This window comes from Cryptotermes secundus, unplaced genomic scaffold (genome assembly GCF_002891405.2).
Source record: "Cryptotermes secundus unplaced genomic scaffold, Csec_1.0 scaffold75, whole genome shotgun sequence".
Classification (NCBI taxonomy): Eukaryota; Metazoa; Arthropoda; class Insecta; order Blattodea; family Kalotermitidae; genus Cryptotermes; species Cryptotermes secundus.
This window is the reverse complement of record NW_019737390.1, coordinates 570,058-596,392: the sequence shown is the minus strand read 5'-3', so window position 1 is coordinate 596,392 and position 26,335 is coordinate 570,058. Positions and strand designations below refer to the sequence as shown.

The 26,335-nt window shown below is 38.6% G+C and overlaps 1 protein-coding gene across 6 annotated transcripts in view; it reads right to left on the bottom strand.

Annotated features, from left to right (window-relative positions):
* Positions 1 to 26,335, bottom strand: part of LOC111870243 (transcriptional regulator ATRX homolog) — a 47,145-nt gene that overhangs the window by 14,837 nt on the left and 5,973 nt on the right. For all 6 annotated transcript variants that reach the window (XM_023862358.2, XM_023862356.2, XM_023862357.2 and 3 more), the window contains 6 exons: positions 21,721 to 21,843; positions 18,708 to 18,848; positions 17,017 to 17,142; positions 12,730 to 12,867; positions 8,383 to 8,508; positions 7,320 to 7,382 (listed from right to left, as the gene is read on the bottom strand). In XM_023862358.2, coding sequence (XP_023718126.2) covers positions 7,320 to 7,382; positions 8,383 to 8,508; positions 12,730 to 12,867; positions 17,017 to 17,142; positions 18,708 to 18,848; positions 21,721 to 21,843 — 717 coding nt within the window. The remainder of the gene's footprint in view (positions 1 to 7,319; positions 7,383 to 8,382; positions 8,509 to 12,729; positions 12,868 to 17,016; positions 17,143 to 18,707; positions 18,849 to 21,720; positions 21,844 to 26,335) is intronic.

The following is a 26,335-nucleotide window of genomic DNA, read 5'->3' as shown; positions in this document are numbered from 1 at the left end:
TATAAGTCTGAAATTTAAGCTGGTATGAAAAAGCACAGAAACTTGGCATTCAAAATATATATTGTGCCACCTGCAACAAAAAATGTTCTTCCTTTATCTCTCTTCTTATTCTAGTTACAGCTACAAAAAGAAAAAAAAAAGAAAAAGAACCGTGAACACTGCTTGCATACCACAATCTTCAAGATTTGTTGCAGATTTCACAAATTTAAACAGGTGCTGCTTATGAAATTACTTCCTTCAGACATCATGTGACAATATCTTCAGAAGAGAGTTTCATGCATACATTACCTTATCCTAACGACACTTACAAAATATTTCATTTCTCAAATTTGTTCTGCATAATTATTACTGGAGAAATGGTGTAAAATCACAACATATCAATATTTAAAAAATTGGCATATGCTGAGTTCCTAAACTGATTGATCAAGCTCTTGATTTTGGGCAAAGCTTGTTAAACAGTATCAAATGTTACTGGTTCCACTGTCTCACATGCAACACATCTTTCTATAAAACTTGATAAGGGTTATTCACTTTAAAAATTTTGCACATCATATAACTTTTTTCAAAAGTTTTTCACTACGTGTTTCGGCCAACATGGTCATCATAGGTGTTTAAAATTATAGTTGAGGAGACTACTGTGCTCCTATTATCATAGCTTTTGTTATTAATTTTTTAATGTATGGTTTCCTCTATGTGCATGTGTATCTGTAACATGTATAAATATCTTCTATTAGAATTTATGTATATGATGTGTGTTAATGTATCATATGATTACTTGTTTGTGTACTTACTACAAGTGATGGATTGTTCTTCCTGTCATGTTGTGATATGTCTTTTTATGAATGCTTGCTGAATGACACACATATTAACATCTATAACCCAATATATGAAGTAAAAAAGTAAAAGTAAAGCTATCCCTGTACCAGGCCGTGAAGGCCCATAGGGTTGTGAGACGCTGAGGGTTCCACATTATCTAAACAATCAGCTCAAAGATGTGTAAGGTTGTCAGCCTTATGCACCGGCTGCACTTTACTCCCCAGGGAAATTATTTAAGTAATTCCTGGTACTCATTTCTGTTAAGAGGCTGAGTCGACCCCAGGGCCATAGTGCAGCTGGAAGAATTAGGTCAATTGAAAAATTCCAATGACCTCATGGGGACTTGAACCCACGACCTTCCCCTCAACCAACTACGCTACTGCGTGCCCAAATATATGAAATATTACAAGAATTAAACACCACACAGTGACACATACACATTATAAAAGATGGAATCAATCCAGCTCAGCAAGCATTTGTAAAAAAAAAGACACATAGCACAACACAACAGGAAGAACAACGCATCACTTGGAGTAAGTACATAAACAAGTAATCATACTGTACTTAACACACATCATACACATAAATTCTAATAGAAGATATTTATACAAGTTACAGATACACATGCACATAGATGGGACCATACATTACAAAATGAATAACCGAAGCCACGATAACAGAAGCACAGCAGTTCAAACACCTGATGATGACCATATTGGTCTAAACATGTGGTGAAAAACTTTTAAAAAGTTAAAAGTTATATGACATGCAAAACTTTTAAAGTGAATAAACCTTTAATAAGTTCTACAGAAAGACATGTTGCACATGAGATGGTGGAACAAGTAACATTTGATACTGTGTGATGTGCAGCAGGTTGCTAAAATATAAAAGGTTTCATTTCTAAATACCTTCCTGAAGCAATATGAATACAGTATTAAAATTTTACACTGTCAACACTTGTGATTTTATAAACACCATAAATTTCCTTGGAAACAGAAACAGCCCATTAAAACTGACAATACAGAAAAACTTACAGATTCTAAAGGGTTCTGATGATGGCATATAACTCTCAGAATTACTAGATTTGGGGGCATTTTTCATTGTCTGGTATTCTAGAAAATAGAAGACGTTTTGGAAACTGGATCTGTTTCCATCCTCAAGTGGGGGGGGGGGAGACCAGTGATTGACCTTAGCTCCTTCTAAGGGACCAAACTAGGTAGGAGTCCTTCCCCTCATTTGAGGATGCAAACAGAACCAGTATACAAAACGCTTCTATTTTCTAGAATACCAGATGATGGAAAAAGTATAAAAAAAACAGCATTTCTGAGGAAAACCTGTTATTCATTAAGTGTGTCACTGCTCCATACATCTTGCATACATTATTTCTGACATTTAAACACAAATTCATAATATATCAGTTCATAAAAGGCTATTATGTATAATTTTCTGTTGGATTCTTCATGACTTAACCATATCTCTGAACATACTTTTTGATGCCATTGAGTTTCTGCTCCTTAATATATTTTGTCCAGTAAATTATTAAATTATGTATAAAAAAGTAATTTGAAGCACCAGATTCGATATATCACCATGGTGTTCAAATGAGATTGAAAAATGTGGTGATAGTGAACCTGTGATGATATAGCCAACACATTCACTGTTGACAGAATCTGTACCTGACAAGTTCTATTCACTGTGAAAATACTCCTGTTACTATAACCAAAAGAGGCACCATCATCACCATCAACATTGCAACTGCTGCCCCACTAGCACTACCAGTAACAACACAACACAAAGCATGTTTCCTATGTGTCTTCTTAAACATAATATTGCTATATGAGATTTGAGGTTCTCACGGTGAAGAGCATTAAAATTAGTCTTCTGGGTCCCTCCAATATGTGAGTACCTACCTACCAAACTCTGCACCATAGCTCAAGTGGTTAGTTGCTGGCTTCCCAGTGCGGTAGCCCAGGTTCCATCCCACCAGGGCCATAGTGCAGCTGGAAGAGGACAAAGTGGCGCTGGGGCAGGTTTTCTCCAAGTACTTTGCTTTCCCCTGCCAATCTTCCTTTCACCAATTGCTCCACAATCACCCTCACCTATCATCTGGGGCTGGTACAATAGACCAGAAGTGGCCGCAGCACAAGGGGCTTAGTCCCACCCTACTAAAAAAAAAAAAACCTACCAAACTACATGGCCTCACATCACAGATTGCAATTTTAATGCTCACTGCCATGAGAACTTCAAATTTCACAGAAACGATATTCACAATTAGATGAGAGGAAGAATAAATTATGAAAATGCTTGTTCAGATTCAAAACTTTATAGGTACTGGCTACGAGCTGGACGACTGAGGGGTCAGTGTTTGAGTCCTGATAGGGTCGAGAATTTTCTCTTCTCCAAATCGTTAAGACCGGCTCTGGGGTCCACCCAACCTCCTATCCAATGGGTACTGGGGGCTCTTTCCCCAGGAGTAAAGTGGTAGGGGTGTGAAGCTGACCACTCACCTCTGTCTAGTGCCAAGGTCAAGAAAATACATCCACCCGCCCATATGCCTTCATGGCATAGTGCTTAATTCATTGAACAAAGGGACAATCTTACCTAAGATCAGATATACAAAACAGTAATTTCACTCCTTGTTTTGAATATGTGTGAACTGTGGTATCTTAGCTTGAGGAAAGAACAGAAATTACATGTGACTGAAAATAAGATACACAGGAGAATATCTGGACCTAACAAGGATTAATTAAGTGACCAGTTTAGGATATTATGGAATGAAGACCTTTCTGCTTTAAATGGATAAACTTCTTTTGTTAGGACAGTGAAATCCAAGGTAATTGGCTGTGTGAGATGCACATTGGATGGCTGTAGTTCAAATTCCAGGTTGTTAATAACAGTACCTGACATAGCTGATGGCATGATTAAGAAGTTTGGCTGAGTGTTTACTTCAACTTTAAATGCTATTAAGATCACCAGTTAACTGCTGAATCAAGAAGATCAGCAGTTCAGTTTGGCCACCTCACATACTAATTTTTTTTCAGATTCAAGAAGCCATGAAAAAATAAAGTAGCAACAGCCAAGCAAAGCAGAGCACATTATTAATTAGAATGTACACCAAAACTTACAACAATAAAACTGTGTTCTGTAGAGTGGTAAATCAATGTGAGAACAGCTCAGTCGGTACAGCTACTGGCTATGAGCTGGATGACGGAGGGGTCAGAGTTAGAGTCCCAGTAGGGTCAAGAATTTTCTCTTCTCCACGTCATCCAGACCAGCTCTGGGGCCCACCCAGCCTCCTATCTAGTGAGTATGGGAGCTCTTTCCCCGGGGATAAAGCAGCAGGGGTGTGAAGCTGACCACTCACCTCCAGCTAGTGCCAAGGTCAAGAAAATGTGGATCTATACATCCACTCCTCCATACTCCTTCATGGCAGAGTATTTAATTAGTTAAGCATAGGGACAACTTTACCTTTTACCTTTACTGTGAATTTCCTGTATGTAATTAAAACTACTCAAGAGTATAGCAGAAGTCTGTGACCTCAGCAGTAAACTACTGACATATTAATAACCATTATCTATTCTTGTTTTATTTATATGAACTACCACTACAACAAACCAGTGTCACCTGACCCTCTACAATTGCTACATAACTACATGTGTCAAACTCTGAGATACATATCTCATGCCAGCTGAAGCATCATGCATCATACTAAACCAAAACTAAAGGATAATGTCCAAACAGAAGAGCTGCAGTATCACACAGCTAGCACACTGACAGGGACCAGGAGTTGCAGCGACAGTTACACAAGAAGTTACAATAGGCTGGGCATGTGCTAAGGTTAAGGCAGACACAGACGCAAGCAGACACATGCTGGAGAAACCTCATGGAAAATGGCCACTTGGAAGATTGAGAAGGGAAAATAATATTATAATAGACAGAAGGGAAGTAGACTATGAGGACTGGGGATGGGGACTGAAATTGTTCAAGACTCTCTCCAATAAGAGGCTTTGATATTTGTGGCATTGAACCTTCAGGTTCTTCTACCACAGTACTGGTTATTAATAACAACTTGTATTCCAAGCAAACTCCATGGCCTGTAGTCCACAAGCAAACTATAATGATCGAGTGACTGCCGCTTGTCGGCAAAGTTAGTGCCAACTTTTGGAGATAGAGGGTGTCACATGGGCAGTGAAATGGATCCCAACAGCCGTTAATCTCGATTTTCTAGACCGGAGCCACTATTTCCTTGAAATAGCTCCTCAATTATCCTCACAAGGCTGAGTGGATCCCGTTCCAAACCCACTACTTCTTAGAAAATCTGGTAGCGCCAGAAATCGAATGCGGGAACTATGGATATGTAGACAGGAACTCTGACCACTAGACCACAGAGGCGGTCAACAACTTGTACTTATAATTTAAATCGAAGACTCCAGAATAATGGCATTTACACAGCTCCTCTGTAAGTTATCTCATGTGCAAAGAGATAACTGAATGTGTCTGAATTTCCTACTGGAGCAAGAGTATCAGAAATTATTGTAAAATGTAACCTAACAACTTTCTGATGATCAAATCATATTATTCTACAGAGAATCCAATGTATCCTAGACTGGTCAGCTAGAAATGTTTTTGCTCATGCCTGTCCACTGCCGGTTGCTTCACCATCGCTTTGTCACCCAGAGTTTGGTGATTTATATAGATAACACTGATGTTTAGCACGGTTACCTGTCTGAGATACACACAAATACAGTTCAGTATTATGGAACACAGTGTTCAAAAACGAACTATAACGTTGAAGAGAAATTATTCATACACAGTTCCTCTGTACAGCATTCTTCATGGAGAAAGTATTGCAGAAAGTTTCACACAAAATATCCTGACAGTACAGTGTTATATAAAGCAACGATTTACAATATCATAACAAAATTGCACTCTATGGGTTGATGTTGTACTAAAATAAAAGACATGTACAAATGAGGAACAATTTGATGATATTGGCACTTCATTAGAAGCAAGCCTGGTTCCTCAGTGTGGCCTGCCAAAAAGTACAGCTCATACATGGTCTGTTCAGAAAGTTTCGGAACTTCTGATATAGCGCGCCAACTCGACGTCTCAGCAATGTCGAGTAAGTTGTGCTGCCAAGTGGCGCGCTTCCTAATTATCATTCTTTCTGCTGCATCATCCTGCTGTGATTAGTCATCACCCTAGAGCTACAGGATCATGTGTGGGTACAGTGTGTCTGATGACAAACTGTATACTCTGAAGGTTATAATTTTATAAACAAGTAACAAACCCAATGACAGAATTTCCAGATTCATCCATGACTGATTTATGAAATACCTAATCTGTCCTATGCAAAACATAACTTGTGAACATCAAAAACCTACCCCTAGTTACACACCACAGTAGGAAACCACATACCTTTCCATCAAATTCCTGCCAATTTAGATAATATACTGTCATGATTATGGGTGACTAAAGATGGGATTTGGATTGGAAACTGGATTTACTGACCACTTACAGGTCATAACTACAAGTAACTATAATACTAGCGCCAATTTCCATGATTTGCAAATCACTACAGCACACACTAAGTCTTTTCAGTCTGCTGTCATTTCCCAGTAATGGATCTTAACAATGGAGATTCTTCAGCTTCCAACTGCACCAACAAAGTCTTCTCTTCACAGACTCCCTTACAACTGACTAACTTCTAAACCTGTCCCATTGATAAACCCTTGGCACAGATTGTGTAGAACACACTGTTTATTGTTGCACTCCAGTCATTTCCAAGAGAACATGTTTGTTTGCAAAGATGTTACTCAGTAACAGCTGCATACACTTGCTTATTAACAATCTGTTGTTTCATTGTTTGTTTCAAAGATGTTACCCAGTAACAGGTCTACATGTTACAATACACATCCCCTCCCATTCTGAAGTCTAAACTCAACAATTCACAGGACTTCATATTTCATTAGTTGATAAAGGAAACAGGAAATTTTGGGTCTCCTCCAAATCTGTTATGTATCCGTACAGACACAGAAACCAGTAAATATTACATATGTTTTATTTTAACAGCATTCATGTAAGGTTGTGCTATGAGAGACAGAGCTTGAAGGATGTGTTAAGAAAGAGTTACTAAGCTGCAGATCCAGTACTATTCCTGCTTAAAATACCCAAATAAATGTTGACTCGTTTATGCAAACTCAACACTTGCATTCTTAGACTTCCATTTTCAGAACTGCAATAGAATATGATTAAGACCAATACTCCAAAAGCTACTTCAAAGAAACACTTTATAATTTTATGAAGAGATGAACAGAAATCAACATTATGAAACAGGCTTTCAACAGTCAAGACTGACTAAAGCTTACTGGTTTAGCTGAACACATGACAATACTTGCTACCATGCAACCAAGGTAATCAGCCAAGACATGTGAAAGCTGGTACAATTTTAGGAAGAAAAAGAAGAAAAAAGAGGGTGGAGGGGGAACTTGCTGAAAACTCACCCTCTTTCTTCGTTGCTTCTTAACATGCACTTTATTATCTGAAGCTTCAGAATTTGAGCTGTCCTGTGAAAAGATAACTAAAATCAAATAAATGAAATATGAACAAGGGTTGTCTTAACTCTCACACTGGAATCACATTTGTCTCATACATATGCACATACAGAGGGGAACAAATTGAATGACTGAATGAATCAACAGATTCTGAGGGAAAATGTACAAAAATATAAACAAATTCTGGAAGAGGAGACTAGAACACATAGTTCCACTGTAAACTTAATCATAAAGAAAGTAAGAGTTCTTTGAGTAATTGTTCCTAATTATGGAATCAGATGGCCATTATCACATTCATAGGAGCCCACCACAGCACCCTATGCTGAGTCATAAATTCAGTCCACAACATCATAATCTGTTTCTTTAAGAACCATTTTAATACTGTCCATCTACCTATTGCTATGTCTCCAAAAGGTCTGCTCCCTTCAAGTTTTCTAACCAAGATTCTATATGCATTTCTTATCTCTCCCACTTGTGTCATATGCCCCATTCATCCATCTTCCTCGATTTGATCACTTTAATAATTACCTCATATAACTTCAAAATAAGAAATGTAATTTTAGAATATCCTAAATTTATACTATAATAATTACAAAAAAAGATCAACTTTCCAAGATCACCTAAACACATTCACAGCTTGATGCATAGCATTGTTTATTGTGTATTTTCAGCCAGTCCCTGGCAAAAGTATCCATATATGCCAGTGAAAAAACATACAAAATAAGGCAAACCAACTGCAGTACGTACCAAATATATATCATTACAATTAACACTAACTAAAACTCTGTATCTTATAACTTAAACTTGTACCAACTCACACATCTGGAACAGATATAATCATCCTTCATCTCTGGAAGGAGAGTTGTAGACCAATGTGATTAGTCCCAACTAACAAACTTCACTTGCAGCACTAGTGACAGGTGCAGCACCTAAGATCCTGCAAGACAACTATCACTACCGAGGATGGGTTGAACTAAAGCTATCTACCTACCAATATCTACCAGCAACTTACCTCATCATCACTCTCCAAATTGATGTCTTCCTTCTTAATGTATGCAGACTCAAATGCAAAATGATCTGACGCAGAAACTGCTTCACTGCTCATTGAAGTCTCTGTATCTTGCGAGTCTGACATGTTCTGCATGAAGAACATCTAAGTATGAACATCATATGCATATAAAGGCAAGCATACTTCACTTGTTGCTCAGAAAAGTATAAAGGATATATAATCTTCAAGACTGAATAACCAACTACATGGAGCAGAGTAACTCATAAAAACTGATAATCACTCAGCTAGTAACAGCTTATCAAGAAATCTCCTGCCCTCTAGGGAACCCAAAAGCTCATTACTGAGTTCACCCTAACCTGAGAAAGATGAATCAAGTTCGCATCTTCACATCATATTACACTGAGATCAATGAACATTATCCCTTTGTATTATATTTTAGTCTATAAAATATAATTTGGGTCCATTACTTCTATACACAATTAGAATTTAATCAAAAGTGGTCAAGCCATTTACAAGAAAATTTACATTTCACTTTTGGCCTGCGAGAGGGCATACTGTAACGGATTTGATCACTGCACTGCTGAGCAATGGCTTGGTAAACAAACCACAACAACAGAAGGGAAACTGTGTTTCCTATGCAGTCCACAATGAGCAAAAGCACATTGCCAGGCAATGCAGTGGTAAACATGCGTCCACAATGGGAGACGGTGTTTTCCATGGAGTTCATGCAGAGGAGTTATCTTGAAGATCATGAGCTCTACAGAACAGTTCTCAGTAGGAGACAGACACGGGAAGTTTGTATTAGAAGAAGAGTTAACTTTATGCATGCTCTAGTGCAGTGGAATTGGGAGTGTGTAATTTAGTGAGACTTTTATAGTTCCCATGTTATAAATCCATTGCCAGGAAGTGGACAGTGAAGACCAGCAGAAACAGACTAAGAAGATTAGTGAGGAGTGATTGTAAATTGTGTAAATCAGCAAGAATGCAATAATTATTTGTAGTTACAACCTGTAGGTTGTTAATAAATCCAATTACCAATCCAAACCCACGTCTCAAGTCACCCAAACATGTGACAATACTATTAATTTTCTGAAGATATCACCTATTCAGTTATATTTAGAGAGATGGTCTCCATAAACTACTTAAATTTAATCCAGATCATTGAAGACATTTTCAAGAAAATCACAATTTGTGTTTAGGCACCAGGCATGAGCCTATTATGGAGACACTATTAGTGTTTAGGCACCAGGCATGAGCCTATTATGGAGACACTATTAAATGCAAAGTATGAATAAAACCAATATAATCATTCAGACACCAGTGAAGTGCACATATGAGGATTGTTCAGAAAGTTCCTGAAATTTGTCTATAAATAACATCTTTCTTTTCTTGAAGCATATTAAATATTATTCCCTTCAAAATAGTCTGTCTTGTGCAGCAATGCTCCTCTCCCACTACCGTATTCCATTTCTGAAGCTCTGTTCAAAGGATGTTTGTGGTATCACCTAAAAGTCACTTGTTGCATTAGTAATGATGTATTCCAATGTAAGATTTGAGGTTTTCACGGCGGTGACTATGAAGAAAGCAGTCTTCTGGGATTTGGCACCGTGTATATGCGGTGTTAACCAACGTTTCAGAGGAACTGCTTTTACCAGTTCTCACGGTCTCTTCGCTTGCTGATTTCTTATATTTTTCCTTCTACCCTGAAGATGGAGGCGATACGTTCCTCTGAAACGTCAGTTAACACCACATTACATGGTGCCAAATCCCAGAAGACTGCTTTCTTCATGTACTCCAATGTCTGAAATCTTCCTTTATGGGTAATTTTGAGTTTAGGGAATAGAAACGTCAGAATAGGTGAGGTCAGGTGAATAGGAGAATTGTGGAAGGGTCATAAGTAAACGTTTCGCCAAGAACTGACTGACAGTGCTATGTGAGCAGGCACATCATCATGATACAGGAGTTCGCTTCCTGCAGATGTCCCAGAACTGACAGATAAAAATCATGATTAACTATCATGAGATTTACCTGGAGGGACTGGGGAACTGATGAAACACCTTAGTCAGGAGAGCCAGTGTGTCAGCTGAGATTCCAGCCACACATGTGCCAAATGCAACTCTGGAATGTTACTGCCACACCAAACTTCTCACTGATATCAGAGTATTAAACCATATCAGAATATTGATTTCCATTTCTATTTCTAAAAGTGTAAACTTCTCCATGATGCAGTGCATCATATGGCTGCAAAAAGTGGGTAACTAGCAGGTGACAAATTTGCATAACAATGCACCTGCCCACTCATACAAATCATACAGTTATTTTTAGATAATCAACATTCCAGAAGTCAGACAGCCCCTCTAATCAAAATTTTGTCTTCCCGAAGTTTATTACTGCTCTCTTATGACAACCATGCAATGCAAAAGATTTCATGTTGTGGATACAAGTGAACACAATGCACCAGACCAGTTATCTGTATAAACAAAACTGGCAGGGATGATACAAGAAGTATGTTTGTGCTGAAGAAGCTACATAAAGGGAATCAATTTCCATCCCTCTAAGCATGCTGTCTCAGATTTCACAAAATCAATCTTACTGCTTTTTGATAAGGTTCTGTACTCTGTGAGTTTCACAGGATTATCTTCCATAATTACCTCCATTTCCATTGGTTTCCCCAATCTTAGTATGAAGGGCGTTCCATATATAATGCCTCCTATTTTTTTGTGTTAATATGTAACATCTGAGCTGGATGCTGGTGTTGTAGTTAAGGTTGAACCTTCCCGCCAATGTACCATTAGTTTGGTTGATGCAACAGATAGCAACAGCAGAGCAGTCTACCAAAATGGAGTAGGACATAAAAGTGTGCACGAAACAGAGATGTGTCATTCAATTTCTCACTGCCGAACAAATTGCACCCATTGACATCCATCGACACTTGCGAAAGGTGAATGGAGACGATACAGTGGATGTCAGCATAGTAAGACAGTGGGTAGTGCATTTCAACAGTGGCGACAGTGAAGTGCACGATAAGCCACGTTCTGGGCGTCCCTGCTCAGCTGCCACTCCTCACAATGAACAGAGCCTTGATCAGCTCATCCATATAGATCGGCAGATAACGACCAGAGATCTGTGTGAATGGCTTAATATCAGCTGTAATGCATTGGAAACGATGTTGGGGAAGCTGGATTATCGCAAAGTTTGTTCCAGGTGCGTCCCGCGGATGCTTACACAGGACCATTAAACTCATTGAATGGAAGTCTGTCAGGACCTGCTGCACCAGTTTGAGGCTGAAGGTGACAAGTTTCTGGACAGCATCGTCATCAGAGATGAGACGTGGTGTCACCAGTACGAGCCGGAATCCAAAAGACAGTCCATGGAGTGGCAACATCTGCATTCCCCAAGAAAAAAAGAGGTTCAAGACACAGCCATCGGCAGGGAAAGTGATGTGCTTGGTCTTTTGGGATAGGCAGGGTGTGATTTTGTTGGATTTCCTGGAGCCTGGTGAGACTGTCAATTCTGAACGCTACAAGATGACGCTGACTAAGCTGAAAGCCCGCATTTCCCAAGTCAGGCCAGAGAAGCAGACAACCTTTCGCTTGCAACACAATAACGCTAGACCCCATACCAGTCTGGCGACCACTGCGCACATTGCGAAGTTTGGCTGGACTGTCCCACCACATCCACCTTATAGCCCTGATTTAGCACCTTCAGACTTCCATCTCTTTGGGCCTATGAAAGATGGGCTACATGGGCAACATTTTCCAGACAACGATGCTGTCATTGCAGCTGTAAGAAAGTGGATAGTCTCTACCGGCGCAGACTTTTACAGGCACAGCATACAGGCTCTTGTTCATCGCTTGCAAAAGTGCATAACAAATGGTGGTGATTATGTGGAAAAATAACTATAAGTAGCTGAAATTTTGCTCTATTTAACTGCGTTATTATGATTTCTGTATCTGTTGTAGTTTTCATTTAAAAATATGGAGGCATTATATATGGAATGCTCCTCATACTTTTTGATAAGGTCCTGTACTCTGCGAGATTCACAGGATTATCTTCCATAATTATCTCCATTTCCATGGGTTTCCCCAATCTTGGTTCTTTCTGATAAGGTTCTGTACTCTGTGAGTTTTACAGGATTATCTTCCATAATTATCTCCATTTCCATGGGTTTCCCCAATCTTGGTTCTTTCTGATAAGGTTCTGTACTCTGTGAGTTTTACAGGATTATCTTCCATAATTATCTCCATTTCCATGGGTTTCCCCAAATTCATCACACAGATATGAACTGTGCATGAAACATTATTTTAAAATCAGTAAGTTCATTTACAAATTGGATATTCTACAACTTACTTCAGGTCTCCATGCATTCTGACAGTGATGCCATCTATCTTTGATTTTAAATGCCAACACACGTTCTGTACTATGTGAGATGATACAATCTGGTTCCTCATCTGATATGCTTTCCATTTTAACTGTCGCCTCAGTAGGCTGTAAAAAAAACAAAATTAAAATAGCTTAATTTTGCCTGTGGTTCTGTATGGGTGTAAACCTTGGTCTCTGACATTAAGGGAGGAAGATAGACTGAGGGTGTTTGAGAACAGGGTGTTGAGGAGAATATCTGGACCGAAGAGAGATGAAGTGACAGGAGGTTGGAGAAAAGTGCATAATGAAGAGCTTCATAACTTGTACTCTTTCCCAAGTATAATCAGAATGATCAAGTCAGGGAGGATGAGGTGGGCAGGGCATGTAGCACGAATGGGGGAGATGAGGAATGTGCATAGGATATTGGTGGGAAAGCCAGAAGGAAAGAGATCACTGGGAAGACCAAGGAGTAGGTGGGTGGACAATATTAAAATGGATCTTAGAGAGATAGGATGGGATGGTATTGATTGGATTGATCTCACTCAGGATAGGGACCAGTGGAGGGCTCTTGTGAACACAGTAATGAACCTTCGGGTTCCATAAAATGCTGGGAAATTATTGAGTAGCTGCAGAATTGGCAGCTCCTCAAGAAGGGCTCAGCTCCATGAGTAAGTAAGTAAGTAAGTAAGTAATGAAAAGAAAATTGGTTTCTATTTTACAACAGCTTATGCAGGCAGACAAGCAGATCATTCCAAATAAATTCACCAGGCTACAGCAGCTGCACTATTTATGTTTTCATTCATGTTAAAATAGCACACCTTAAAATGCAGAATTTACGGATTATCAAAGGTAAATGTGAACTGAAATAATAATTTATTATATATTATTAACCCATCTGGTATTAGGATTTTTCCTGCAGCTAATTTAACATACAGAAGTGTCAGAGAGCATACAAGGGCTGAACAAAATAATAAAGACACTACAAATACTGTACAAATTTCTTTATTAATGTGGTGTTGGACCACCTTTTGCCTTCAGTACAGCTGCAATCTTTCTTGGAATGGACTCATACAAGTTTTGAACAGTCTCTAGTGGAATTTTATACCATTCTTCTTGAAGAACATCTTCAGGTTACTTGAGAGATGTTGGATGTAGGAATCTGTCCCTCACTCTAGTCTCCAGAACTGACCACAGTGCTTCAATGATGTTCAAATATGGTGATTGTGCTGCCCAAGGAAGATGTTGAAGTTCCCCTTCCGCTCTTCAAATCATGACTGCAACAGTTCCAGCTGTGTGAATGGGGGCGTTGTCATTCTCGTAAAGTGCGTTGTCATTCTGAAATAACGTGTGGACCATGGGATGTGCCTCATTACCCAACCTATCCACATAAAGCTAAGGTAAAGCTATCCCTGTAACATGCCATAAAGGCCCATAGGGTTGAGATGTTGAGGCTGCCATATTTTCAAGACAATTGGATCACAGATGGCTGTAAGGATGTAAGCCTTACACACTGGCTGCCCTTTACTCCCACGAAGATTCCTGATACTCATTTCTGTTACAGGTTGATTCAAACCCAGGGCCATAGTGCTGCTGGAAGGATTAGGTAAATTGAAAAAATCCAATGACCTCATTGGGAATCGAACCTGCGACCTTCCATTTGTAGCATAGTACCTCAACCAACTACACTACCATGTGGCCCCCTGTCCACATATTCTCTTGCAGTAATTTGGTCATGAAGGGTAAGAATGCAACAAACAGAATACTGCACAACAATACTGCTGCCCACACCACCACAGAACCTCCCCAATGTTTCGCTGTTGGAACTAGGCATTCTAGATTGTAGGCTTCCATTGGTGTTCTCCAAATGTAAACAATTCCTCATGTATAGAACAGCATGAACGATGGCTTATCTGACCATATCACACAGCGTTTCAAGTTGTCTGGTGTCCATGTTTTATGGAAGTGACACCATTGTGATTGTATCTGAGCATTAATTTCAGTAATAAGAGGTTTAGCAATTGCAGCCTTACCATGGATGCTGGATTTGTGAAGCTCACATCAGACGGTTCCTGTGGAAACAGGGTCCTCAAGATGAATATTCTGTTCTGCTGTCACCTGTACTGCATTAGTTCTGTGATTTTTCAAAACAATCCTTCTCAATGTACAATGACCTCTTTCTGTTCATGCTGATTTTCTCCCACTGTTCCTCTTCCCATGATTCGTGTACGCCAACATAACCTTAGAAAATGTCACTCTCAATAAACCTGCTGTGGTAGTTGTTGTGGCAAATGCTCCAACTAAATGCACAGCAAAAATCTGTCCCTTTTCAAAATCAGACAAGTCTCCCATTTCCCAATTCTTTCACTCAACACAATCACTACAGAGTTTAAACAAAGAGAGGAGTATTCAGTGTTGCCAGCTGAAGTTCTTTCAATGTAGCCAACACAAACAAATTCTATTCAATTTCATAGTGTTTCCATTATTTTGTCCACCACCTGTATATGTATGTCTGTAACCTACCACAATGTAAACTAACTTTGCCTAACTTTACCCAAGTTAAATTAATATGACCTAAATTAACTCAATGTAACTCAACCTTACTCACTGTACCCTCAGCTAACATGTACATTTGTAGCACAGAAAGTGCTAAGTAACACAATAGACTACTGGAGTTATGGAATGTCAAACAGGATAAGAGGATGACCATGTGCAAAGAATGGAAATGGACAGAAACAAAAAAATTAAGGCCCATTCTGTGTTGCTATTTTGGTAGTCATGTAGAACCATGAAAAAACTCAACCAAGACAACAATGATAACTTGGAACAAAGTAACAATAAAAATTACATTCAGGAAGACATTAAGGGCTTTATCTTTATTGTTGCTAGTGGGGTGGGACTAAGTCCCTCGTACTGCGGCCACTTCTGGCCTATTGTACCAGCCCCAGATGACAGATGAGAGTGATTGTGGAGCAATTGGTGGAATGAAGATTGGCAGGGGAAAACAAAGTACTCGGAGAAAACCTGCCCCAGCACCACTTTGTCCACCACAAATCCCACTTGGGCATAGCGGATTTTAAGAATGCTTTCTAAAATTTGGTGTGAAATCTTTGGTATTCCCATCTTCTACCAAAACATGAGTTTAAAATATAATATTACCTGTGTTTTGTATAGGTGTGACACTTTGTTTCTCATTCCAAAATACAGGTTGATGACAGCTGAGAAGAGGATACTGAGGAGGGTATTTGATTGCAAGACTGAGGATTAACAGCAGGTTACAGAGAACTGCACAATATCTGATTGCAAGATTGAGGATTAACAGCAGGTTAAAGAGAACTGCACAATATCTGATTGCAAGATTGAGGATTAACAGCAGATTAAAGAGAACTGCACAATATCTGATTGCAAGATTGAGGATTAACAGCAGGTTAAAGAGAACTGCACAATATCTGATTGCAAGATTGAGGATTAACAGCAGGTTAAAGAGAACTGCACAATATCTGATTGCAAGATTGAGGATTAACAGCAGGTTAAAGAGAACTGCACAATATCTGATTGCAAGATTGAGGATTAACAGCAGGTTAAAGAGAACTGCACAATATCTGATTGCAAGATTGAGGATTAACAGCAGGTTAAAGAGAACTGCACAATATCTGATTGCAAGATTGAGGATTAACAGCAGGTTAAAGAGAACTGCACAATATCTGATTGCAAGATTGAGGATTAACAGCAGGTTAAAGAGAACTGCACAATATCTGATTGCAAGATTGAGGATTAACAGCAGGTTAAAGAGAACTGCACAATATCTGATTGCAAGATTGAGGATTAACAGCAGGTTAAAGAGAACTGCACAATATCTGATTGCAAGATTGAGGATTAACAGCAGGTTAAAGAGAACTGCACAATATCTGATTGCAAGATTGAGGATTAACAGCAGGTTAAAGAGAACTGCACAATATTTGATTGCAAGATTGAGGATTAACAGCAGGTTAAAGAGAACTGCACAATGATAAACTTCATTGCCATACATTATCATGGCAATCAGAATGATGGGGATAACACTGAGATTTGCCCTGCCTAACAGAGCCAAATTTTTCATATTTTCACCTGATGACAGAAACAAAACCAGCTTTCAAAATTCTTGGTTTCATTAACCAAAGCAAGACAATGAACTTGACAGTATACAAACCCAATATGTGTTAGTTTAAGAATTTATTTGTTATACAAAACATGTTTTCTTAAAAAAATTTAAGCATTCTGTTTTAAAAATATTCTTACCTCCTCATCAGTGTCTGACTGGACATTTTCCTTTTTAATATATATAGATTCAATTGGTCTATGAACAGATTTGGGATCATCCACGTCATTCAATGTTGTTGCTGTATTATGCAGACTCACAACACTCTGTGAAAAAGAAGTGCTTCAATGATTTCAATCTTGCTCCCATTTAATACTTATACTGTATTACAAGACATTAGAAACATGATCACCATTAGAACTATGTATTCAGTGTTCAAAAAAGTAGTACACTGATCAACAATTTCATTCCTTGATCCTTATCATTATAAATACTTTTACCATTCTTTGTTTCCCTTCTATTACAAAAACAAATTCCACATACAACAAAAATAATTACACTGAGGCCACAGAAAGAAATCCCATGGATAGGAGGGATGACAGCCCTCAAGTATTAACCCTCTGTCTTCCCCTCCAGCCCCTCTGGAGGGGGAACTGTGACAGCTTGAAAAAGATGCGGAACACATTAATCCACAAGCCTTCTTTCTGGAACCTCAGTATAGTATCATAAATTTTTGGAACTATTAAACAGCATGCTAATTCTTTCTTTCATGTTTAGTTCTTTAAGGAACCAAGTGACTTTTATGACGCACACATAAATAAAGTCCTACATTTCATTTGAAGTGTAGGAATAATAAAGGGCTTTATGTGTGTAAGGGGTGGGCCATAAAATCCGGCCCCTGCACTGCGACCTTCAATGATCTATTGTGCTTCCCCTTTGAATTAACCCTTTATTAATCCTACACTTCAAATGAAATGTGGAACTTTTTTTATGGGATCATCATAAAAGTCATTTGGTTCCATGAAGAACTGGCCCAGGTGACGAAATCTTAAATAAGCTATGGCCTTACAATCACATAGGATATGTGTGGTCGTTCATCTTCTTATAGGCACCTTTCACAGGTTGGGTCATCTATCAGTCCCAGTTATAATAAAGGGTTAATCCAAAGGGGAAGCACAATAGAACAATGAAGACTGCAGTCTGGGGGCTGGATTTCATGGCCCACCCCTTAATCTGTCGCTATACCAACTGAGATATTCTGACTCCATACGTTGGAGAGTACTATATTGTAAGATGTAACGCTGTCATATGTGAAGACTATATAGTGTCAGATGGCATGATGATTTATGATTGTGGAACAGTTGGTAGAATGAGAATCAGCAGGACAAACACAATACTTGGAAGAACACTGTCTCAATACCACTTTGTTTACCACAAGCCCCATTTGCCATGACGTGGGATAGAAACCAGGCTAGGCCTGTAGGAAGGACATTGTAGTCTGATATTGAGTACTGGGTACTGACATGGAGAAAAACATTTTTCTAGTCAACCAAAGCAATCAAAACTGCTGTCAGGTCCACTGAACCCCAGATCTTGTGAGGGGCCTTCAAATAGCCCTGTCAATGATGGAGCCAGAACCATTCTGAGGCCCTCCTGACATCTATCAGCTCTAATATGCACAGCTGAAGACATCCTTTCTTTGCCCAGCCAAAGCTGAATACTGTCAATGCTGTCACGTGTAGTGGCGACTATAGACAGGTTGTGGATTGCATATTGGATTTACTGACCACTAACAGGTCATAACTATAACACTATAGCCGATATCCACACTTTACAAATCACTACAAGATAATCTCCTGCTTGCAGTGTCTTGATATTTTTGGCAACATACTTGCTCTCTTAGTGCATTCCGACAGTGCCACCATTTCTCTTTGATTTTAGGTGTCCATACAGGCTCATCTGTACTATGCGGGACAACTGACTCTGCCTCATCTTTGCATTCTATCTCGTTCTTTAATGTATCCACAACGTTCTGCAAAAACAAAAAATATGTCAGTTTAATAACAGGAATGTAGATTTTGATTTCAAAACAAAAACTAGGCAATTGTGTCACTCCACAGAAATCCACCAGTTGATGGCTACAGCATCTGTCTAATTTGCATCACATTTCCTCTCACCCCTCTTCCTTATTAGTCCCAGAAATTCCTTACAGAAATCACTATATGGCGCACTTGTGATTATTGCATCATCAATGAGTCACTGACTCAGTATAAATGAACACCTAGCTACAGCTGCTCTCAGTCTTGCAGTGACTGCATTTGTGAGTCTATCATGGCATGTCAATTTTTTCATTTAAAATTTTATATCCCTACAGGAATGCCTAAGAAAGATGTAACATTCACTGACAAAATTGCCTTACTTGAAAAAAAATTAAAAAACAACTGCCTAACACCAGTCAGCACCAACTGGTGCAGATAACTGGAGTTCCAAAATTTACATTGCAGCAGCAAGAGAAACTGCGAGATGGACATTATGCCACAGAAAACAGGGAACTCCCCAAAAATGGAACCATGATGGTAAGGTTCCAGATATTGAAGAGGCCCTCAAATAAGTGGTTCTCTATCATAACTGGACAAGGTATCAGTGGCCCAATGTTGAAAATCAAGTCAGAGAAGTTACCTAAAAGGCTGAGTTATAATGATTTCAAAGCAACAATGGTTGGTTGTCTTGATGGAAATGCAGGTTTGGTATAAAATTCAAGAAGGCACATGGCAAGAAGGCCAGTGCCAATGCTCGAATGGTTCCTGAGCTACAAACACACAACTCTGTTTGGTTCGAAGAAAGCAACGGATCATGCACTGTGTTGTGCTGTTCAAACATGTCAGGAACTGATACAACAGAAGGATTGGTTATTGGGTAAGCATTTAAGAGGATCAGTATGGACAATTTACCAGTTATGTATTACGCTAAAAAAATGCATAGATGATGTCTGAAATTTTTAAGAAATGACTAATGAGTTGAAATGTGGAATTACAATGGAAATCAAGCCAAATTTTACTGGTTATTGATGACTGTGCAGCACACCCTTATTTAGATTCTTTGAAAAATATCCAACAGGAATTTCTCTTTCCCAACACCACATCCCTGCTACAGACAATGGATATGGAAAGCATACAAATCTGAAGACCTTATATAGTGCAAAGATGGTAAACTACATCCTTGAAGCAATTCACAAAAATCTACTAACATCATCTTCAGCAGCTAAGGAGGTCAGTGCAAGGATAGATGATTTATAAGCAGTACAGTTTTTTGTTGATAGTTTGGTGAAGAGTAAGCACAAAGACCCTTCAGAACCGGTTTGCTCCCGATGGTTTTAAACACTCAGATTTGGAGATGCCAAATAAGGCCAATAGTGAATACGATGTCATATTGGAAATGTGCCACATAAGAAATTACGAACTTTTCATGCGTTGACAATAGCCTTCAATGTTAAACTGAAAATGATGGTTGGGAGGATGCAATTGTTGAACAAATTCGGTGAAACATCGGAAGACAGGAAATTGATCAGGATGACACAACCAAGCATGAACGGGTGACTAACCAGGGTGCTAGGAAATTTATTGCTCGACTATGATTTTATTTCAAGCAGGAAGGCAATGAAGGCAGACCTATGTCTGCACTAGAAACCTGCGCTGATTTTTATTCATTTCTGTCAATCAATAGAACACAGCAGGGTACGCTCGATCAGTTCCTCCATCACTAACTATTAGGAAGTGTATGCATGTTTCATATGTAAATCAATCAAATTTATTTTTAACACTTTGCAGACTGGTCGCGTATTATGCTTTTTAATGTCTCAGTCAGGATTAAGACTGGGCACCTTCAGAATGTGAGTCAGAAGAGTTATGGTGTGAGCCAATTTGCTTACTAAAATGACAGAAAATGTGTCAGCCGGTGCCCCATTTGAGACATAAAACAAGTACCTCCCAAACACACAGCAAGTACATTACAACTATGTAACAATAGGATATTCATTAACCCATTTCCTCAAAACATCAAACAGTATTTAATTTTCCCACCCAGACTATTCTTGCTATGAACCTGTGTCTCAGAAATAGAGACCAGGACAATAAAACTATGAGAAATTTTTCAGGCAGGAAAGAGAAGTCCAGTTTTTAAGGAAAGGGTTACACTATGAACAAAATTATGAGCCAATAATTACAGGGATAAATACACTGCATACAAACCACATTATATAGTACAGAAATTCTTATTGTTTCAGGTATGTAACATTACTTGATTTCACTTCATGTGAAGTTTCTGAATGATGGGTGAATTCCTAGATGAGCAGTTTCCAATTTCTGCCACCAGAGACACTTAAGAAAGGTCATGTGACATACAATTCTGCTCACTATAAAATGAGAAACAACTGGCCAACTGTAATATAAATATACGTATATATATGATACCCCAATTGAATTCTTTCCAATATCACATTTTGAAATCCCTATCTTCAACAACTGCAACATAATTGTTAAACAAAATGGTAAACTGAAATCAATACTGATGCCACTCAAAGCAGAATCTTGAGATTTTCATTGCTGATAGACATGTGAGAAACCTGAAACTGTTCTTGTGATGCATTTTTTAAAAGTGGAGATTACAGTAGTTACTATCTACACTAAATCAAATTATTCATTCATTCCATAAAACACACACATGACTTGAATCAACAATGGGTGCCTTATTGGTATTGTGTCAAGATTTGGATACTCTGGAAGTCAGAATTCAGACATCTACCATTACTATGTCTTCATTAGCATGTAAATTATCCTGCATTTCATGTATATGGAACCTTACAGTCAAGTTTTTTTTGTGATAAAATGTTTTTAAGGACTACTAACCTCATCAGTTCCCTCATCTTCCAGAACTTCCTCCTTAATGAACACAGATTCCACTGGACCATACAAGGATTCTGAATCTGTTTCATTATGTGACACAACCTCCATTTTCAAACTTACAGCATCCTGTTAAAAAAGAAACAAATATCTAAAGCTACTGATAGAGGAATAGCAACAAACTCATCAAAAAGCTCCACTTTCACATGAGACAAATATTTTATGATGTCCTGTGTTCAAAAGGCAGTCTAATATACAAGATAACAAGATAAAATTTCATTATTAACGAGTACATGGAGAAATATTGGTGACTGTGCCTGGGAACTACCATTCTGCTAGCATCCTCCACATGTGGGGGGTTGCTTCCTTTCCTACTTGTCCAGCTGTGGCAAAATGAGACTGGAGCTACACTGAAGAGCGAGGGTTACTGGTCCACTTGTACCAACTGCCTTACATCTCTCATAAAAAAACAAACTCCATGGCTTTAGTCTGCAAGCAAAGTATACTGACCAAGCGACCACCACTTGTCAGCGAAGTTAGTGGCAACTTTAGCAGATAGAGGGTGTCACATGGTCAGTGCAACGAATCCCCACGGCCATTAATTTCAGTTTTCTAGACTGGAGCCGCTACTTTTCCTTTCAAGTAGCTCCTCAATTATTCTCATAAGGCTGAGACCCACTACTTCTCAGAAAATCTTGTAGCGCCGGGAATCGAACCCAGGACCTCTGGACTGTAGCCACAAACTCTGACCACTAGACCACAGAGGCAGTCCTTACATCTTTCATACTTATTTAATCCTGCATTAAACTCACGTTTGTAATCCTCTCCATACTCAGGATGCACCAAACATAAACTTTTGCATCATGGAATGAAGCTTCATGTATGTAAGATTCGGATTTGTGTCACAGTTTATTTTCTACATGTGTATTCACATGACAATTAAAATACACGTAAAACAAATGTTGATCTGAAAAAAATATTTTACCATTCAAAGTAAGAAAATTGGCAGCTGGAACAGTCAATATACACGGCACAATGCCATACTTGCCGAATAACTTTCTAATATTGCTTCTCATGAAAACTGCATGTTTCTGGAAAGGCTTTTTCTAATTAACAATATTATCAGTCACACTCACACATACTGTTACTCTATGATATTCTACCAGTCTCTTTACCCTACCGATAAATGGTGCATACCATCAGTCCCGACGAGCAAGCGAGTTCGGCCACTTGCTTAGCGGTGTCTATAATGCTTCCCCCATCTATCAGAGGCCTTAGATGCTATTGTTGGGCGGGAAACATCCTGGAATTTGGCTCGGTGATCCCCTTTGGGGATATGAGGTTCTTTTACGTGCCGTAAAGTTACGACACGGGACACACAGCTTAAAGTCCCTCCCAGAGGACTTGTTCCCTGAATTTTTCCGCCCTTAAATATTCGACGACCTCCGCCGGGTATTTGAACCCGCGTACCACGAGTCATGGGGTGGGAACGTTACCTCTAGACTACGGAGGCCACTAGGCATACTCCTTACAATTGTACTACTATTTATGGAAGAACAAAAGTTATAATTAATGAAAGCTTCAGGTACTGATCCAAGATGTGAAAGGAAACACTGTAAATCTACTCACTTACTTAGTAGCTATAGCTATTACAGTTTTGAAGTCTACTGTCTTCTGGGATGTAGTGCCATGTAGTATGATATACAGATACCATTATTTGAGAGAAACCTGCTTCCTCTGTCTCTGGCACAATCCTCCAAAACGCTGGTACCTGCCTGCCAAATTACATGGCACAGCAGGAAAATCCAGCAAGTTACTCTGAAACAGTGGTACCTATCCACCAAACTACATGTTATGCCATCCCAGAAGATAGTCATCTTCATATTCACCATCATGAGAACCTCCGACCTCATGCAAGATAATTTTATTAACACAAAAAATAATTGTAAAAAAGAAAATAAATGGAAAAATTAAGTTTTTCAACATATGCTACAAAGAGAATATCAGAAATTTTTTTGGGAATATGGAATTCAGAAACTGAAAAAGAAGCCTGGGAAAAACAAAAATCTTTACAAAACAGAGAATATGAAACAGAAGGGAAAAAGAAAAATATATGTCATGTGATGAAGTAATTATAGACAGGGTCTGCACTGGTAATCAGATTTATTGGAATCTTTTTCAACAGCTTATGGCTACACCTTACAAATCACTATCACACATGGGCTAGTGTTCTCAGTCATAGTCTTCACTACTTTCTTTGGCAACGTCTTTCAACAGTCAACATTCCTCTGCTTCCAGGCACATGTCCTCACAGGCAGGCAGCCATCACACATCAACTTTCTACTCTAATTGCCATCTCATCCAGTAGCTAGTCCTCGTTAGTCCGTTGTTATTGCATCAGCACAAACCTAATAGAAAACACTGCTTCCAACCACTCTTCTATTGTTGTGTTATGCTGCCGTTACCTAGCAACAGCTCTTTCTCTGGCTCCACAGTCACTGCTTTGAGCAAGTATGTGTATCCCACAATATCTACATATATTATGTTCATGGACAAGAATTAAGTAAACAATCAGGCATATAATGATGAAATCAATAACTCTGAAAATGATTCTGCAAAGTTGCATGTAACAGAAAAATAATGCATTATGCCTTATGAAATATTACGGTGGGACAAAAATATTAACGGGAAATATGTGCTACTAACAGAAGCCAAGGCAGGAGATGCTTTAAACCCTGTCACCTTAGAAGAACTAAATCAAGCATTGGCATTAAGTAACAATCAAAAAGCAATGGGGCTAGATGAAATCATGGCAGAACTCGCTAAATATGATGGCCTATTTAAAAACTAAAGTTAATATACTGTGTATGTGTTGACAAAGGTGTGAAAGCTTTGAGGCCTAGGAAAATGAATAAAACAATTTTTAAAGAAGGAAATAGATGTGAGCATGAAAACTACAGTTATTTACCTCATGCAATCAAGTTATAAAACGTTCTCAAGGATAGTAACTAAAAGACTCCAAACTATATCAGAACATTTATTAATGGATCAACAAAGTGGATTTTAAAAAGCGTAACGAATGATTTCACTTTAAAGCAACATATATAAGCAAGAAGACAGCACAATTTGGAAACACAAGCAGTTGTTTTAATTTTTGTAAAAGTATTTGATCAAGTTGATATAATTAATCACAACCAGCAGCAACAATGAGGTCTATTGGTTCATTCCAATCATAATTCTATATGATCATCTCTTAAAGGGATATCCTCATTCTTGTCTGCAGTTTGGAGTGTAAGTAACAATCTAGTTATGACATTCTGGATATGTCTTGAAAGTACAGAATTAAAGTATGAGAATTATTAAAGTATTGTGGAGTACAGACTCTGTAAACAAACATTTCTGGGCAACGACTTAGTAAACACGTTCCCATGGCAATGCATTTGCATACAGCAATATAGTTACTGTTGGAAACGGGGTGTTTTCTATGTGGTCCGTGCCACAGCCATTTCTGGACAACAGCTCAGTAAACACATTCTTGTGGCAATGGACACAAATGCACCAACAGAAGAACAGTTTTTCCTATGTGGTTTCTGTCAAGTCATTATATCCAGGACAGCTGGAGCAATGAGTTCAGTTGTGGGATATTTGCTGGACAGTAATGACGTGAGCACAGAAGCTAAAGAATCTCTATTGTTGAGAGCTGTTACCAAGCAATGTCTAGTGAAGACAATGCAGGTTGGAGAAGACTTAATGTGTAGCGATCAGTAAAGTGTGTAGATCGGCAATAGCATTGCAAGTGTTTGTAGTCCTGAGTTATGTGTGTAAGTGATCAATAAATCCATTCACCAATCCAAACCCTATCTACAGTAACACACACACGACAGTATAATGGGTATCCACAACATATAACATGGGATGCAGAACAGCTATGCTAATACAAATACAGTTACAAACATTAGATGAAAAATAGAAAAAAGAAGTTTCAACTAAGTGAGGACTCAAACATGGTTGCAGTCTGTCACACACTCTAACATATGTATATATGGATGACATTGTAAGGCAATGGAAGAGCTTAGCATGTCCAGGGATGCTAATAGCCAAGGACGAATACATGAGCACTCTTAATTTTTGCTGATGATCTGACAGTAATTTGGAACAGTAAGGGCAAACTACAAAAATCACTATTTCATCTATATCAATTATACAAAACTTAAAATGTTACAGTGACTAAAAAAACAACTGCCATATATTTTTTGCTTAACATTCTGCGACAAAAGCTTATGACAGGTAGATTTTAAGAGCACACAAGGGTGCACTGTCTAACAGCAACACTGTTTTCTGGGGCAACGCTTTTTCTTTCAGGAGCACATAACTTCTGAAGAAACTTCATATGGAACCAATTTTCAAAAACGTTCTTTTTCCATCCCTGCTCCTTTATGGCTGTTGTAACAAACAAAAAGGCCATTTACTTTGGTGCCTCAAAATCATCATTGTAGTTTGGCTTTCCCAGTCATTTTAAGTTTCATATTATGGCTTTCAGACACAGCTGCACAACATATGACCATGAGACTGTTTTTAGATGACTGCCTGGGTACACACTTCTCTTTTTCAAAAACATGGG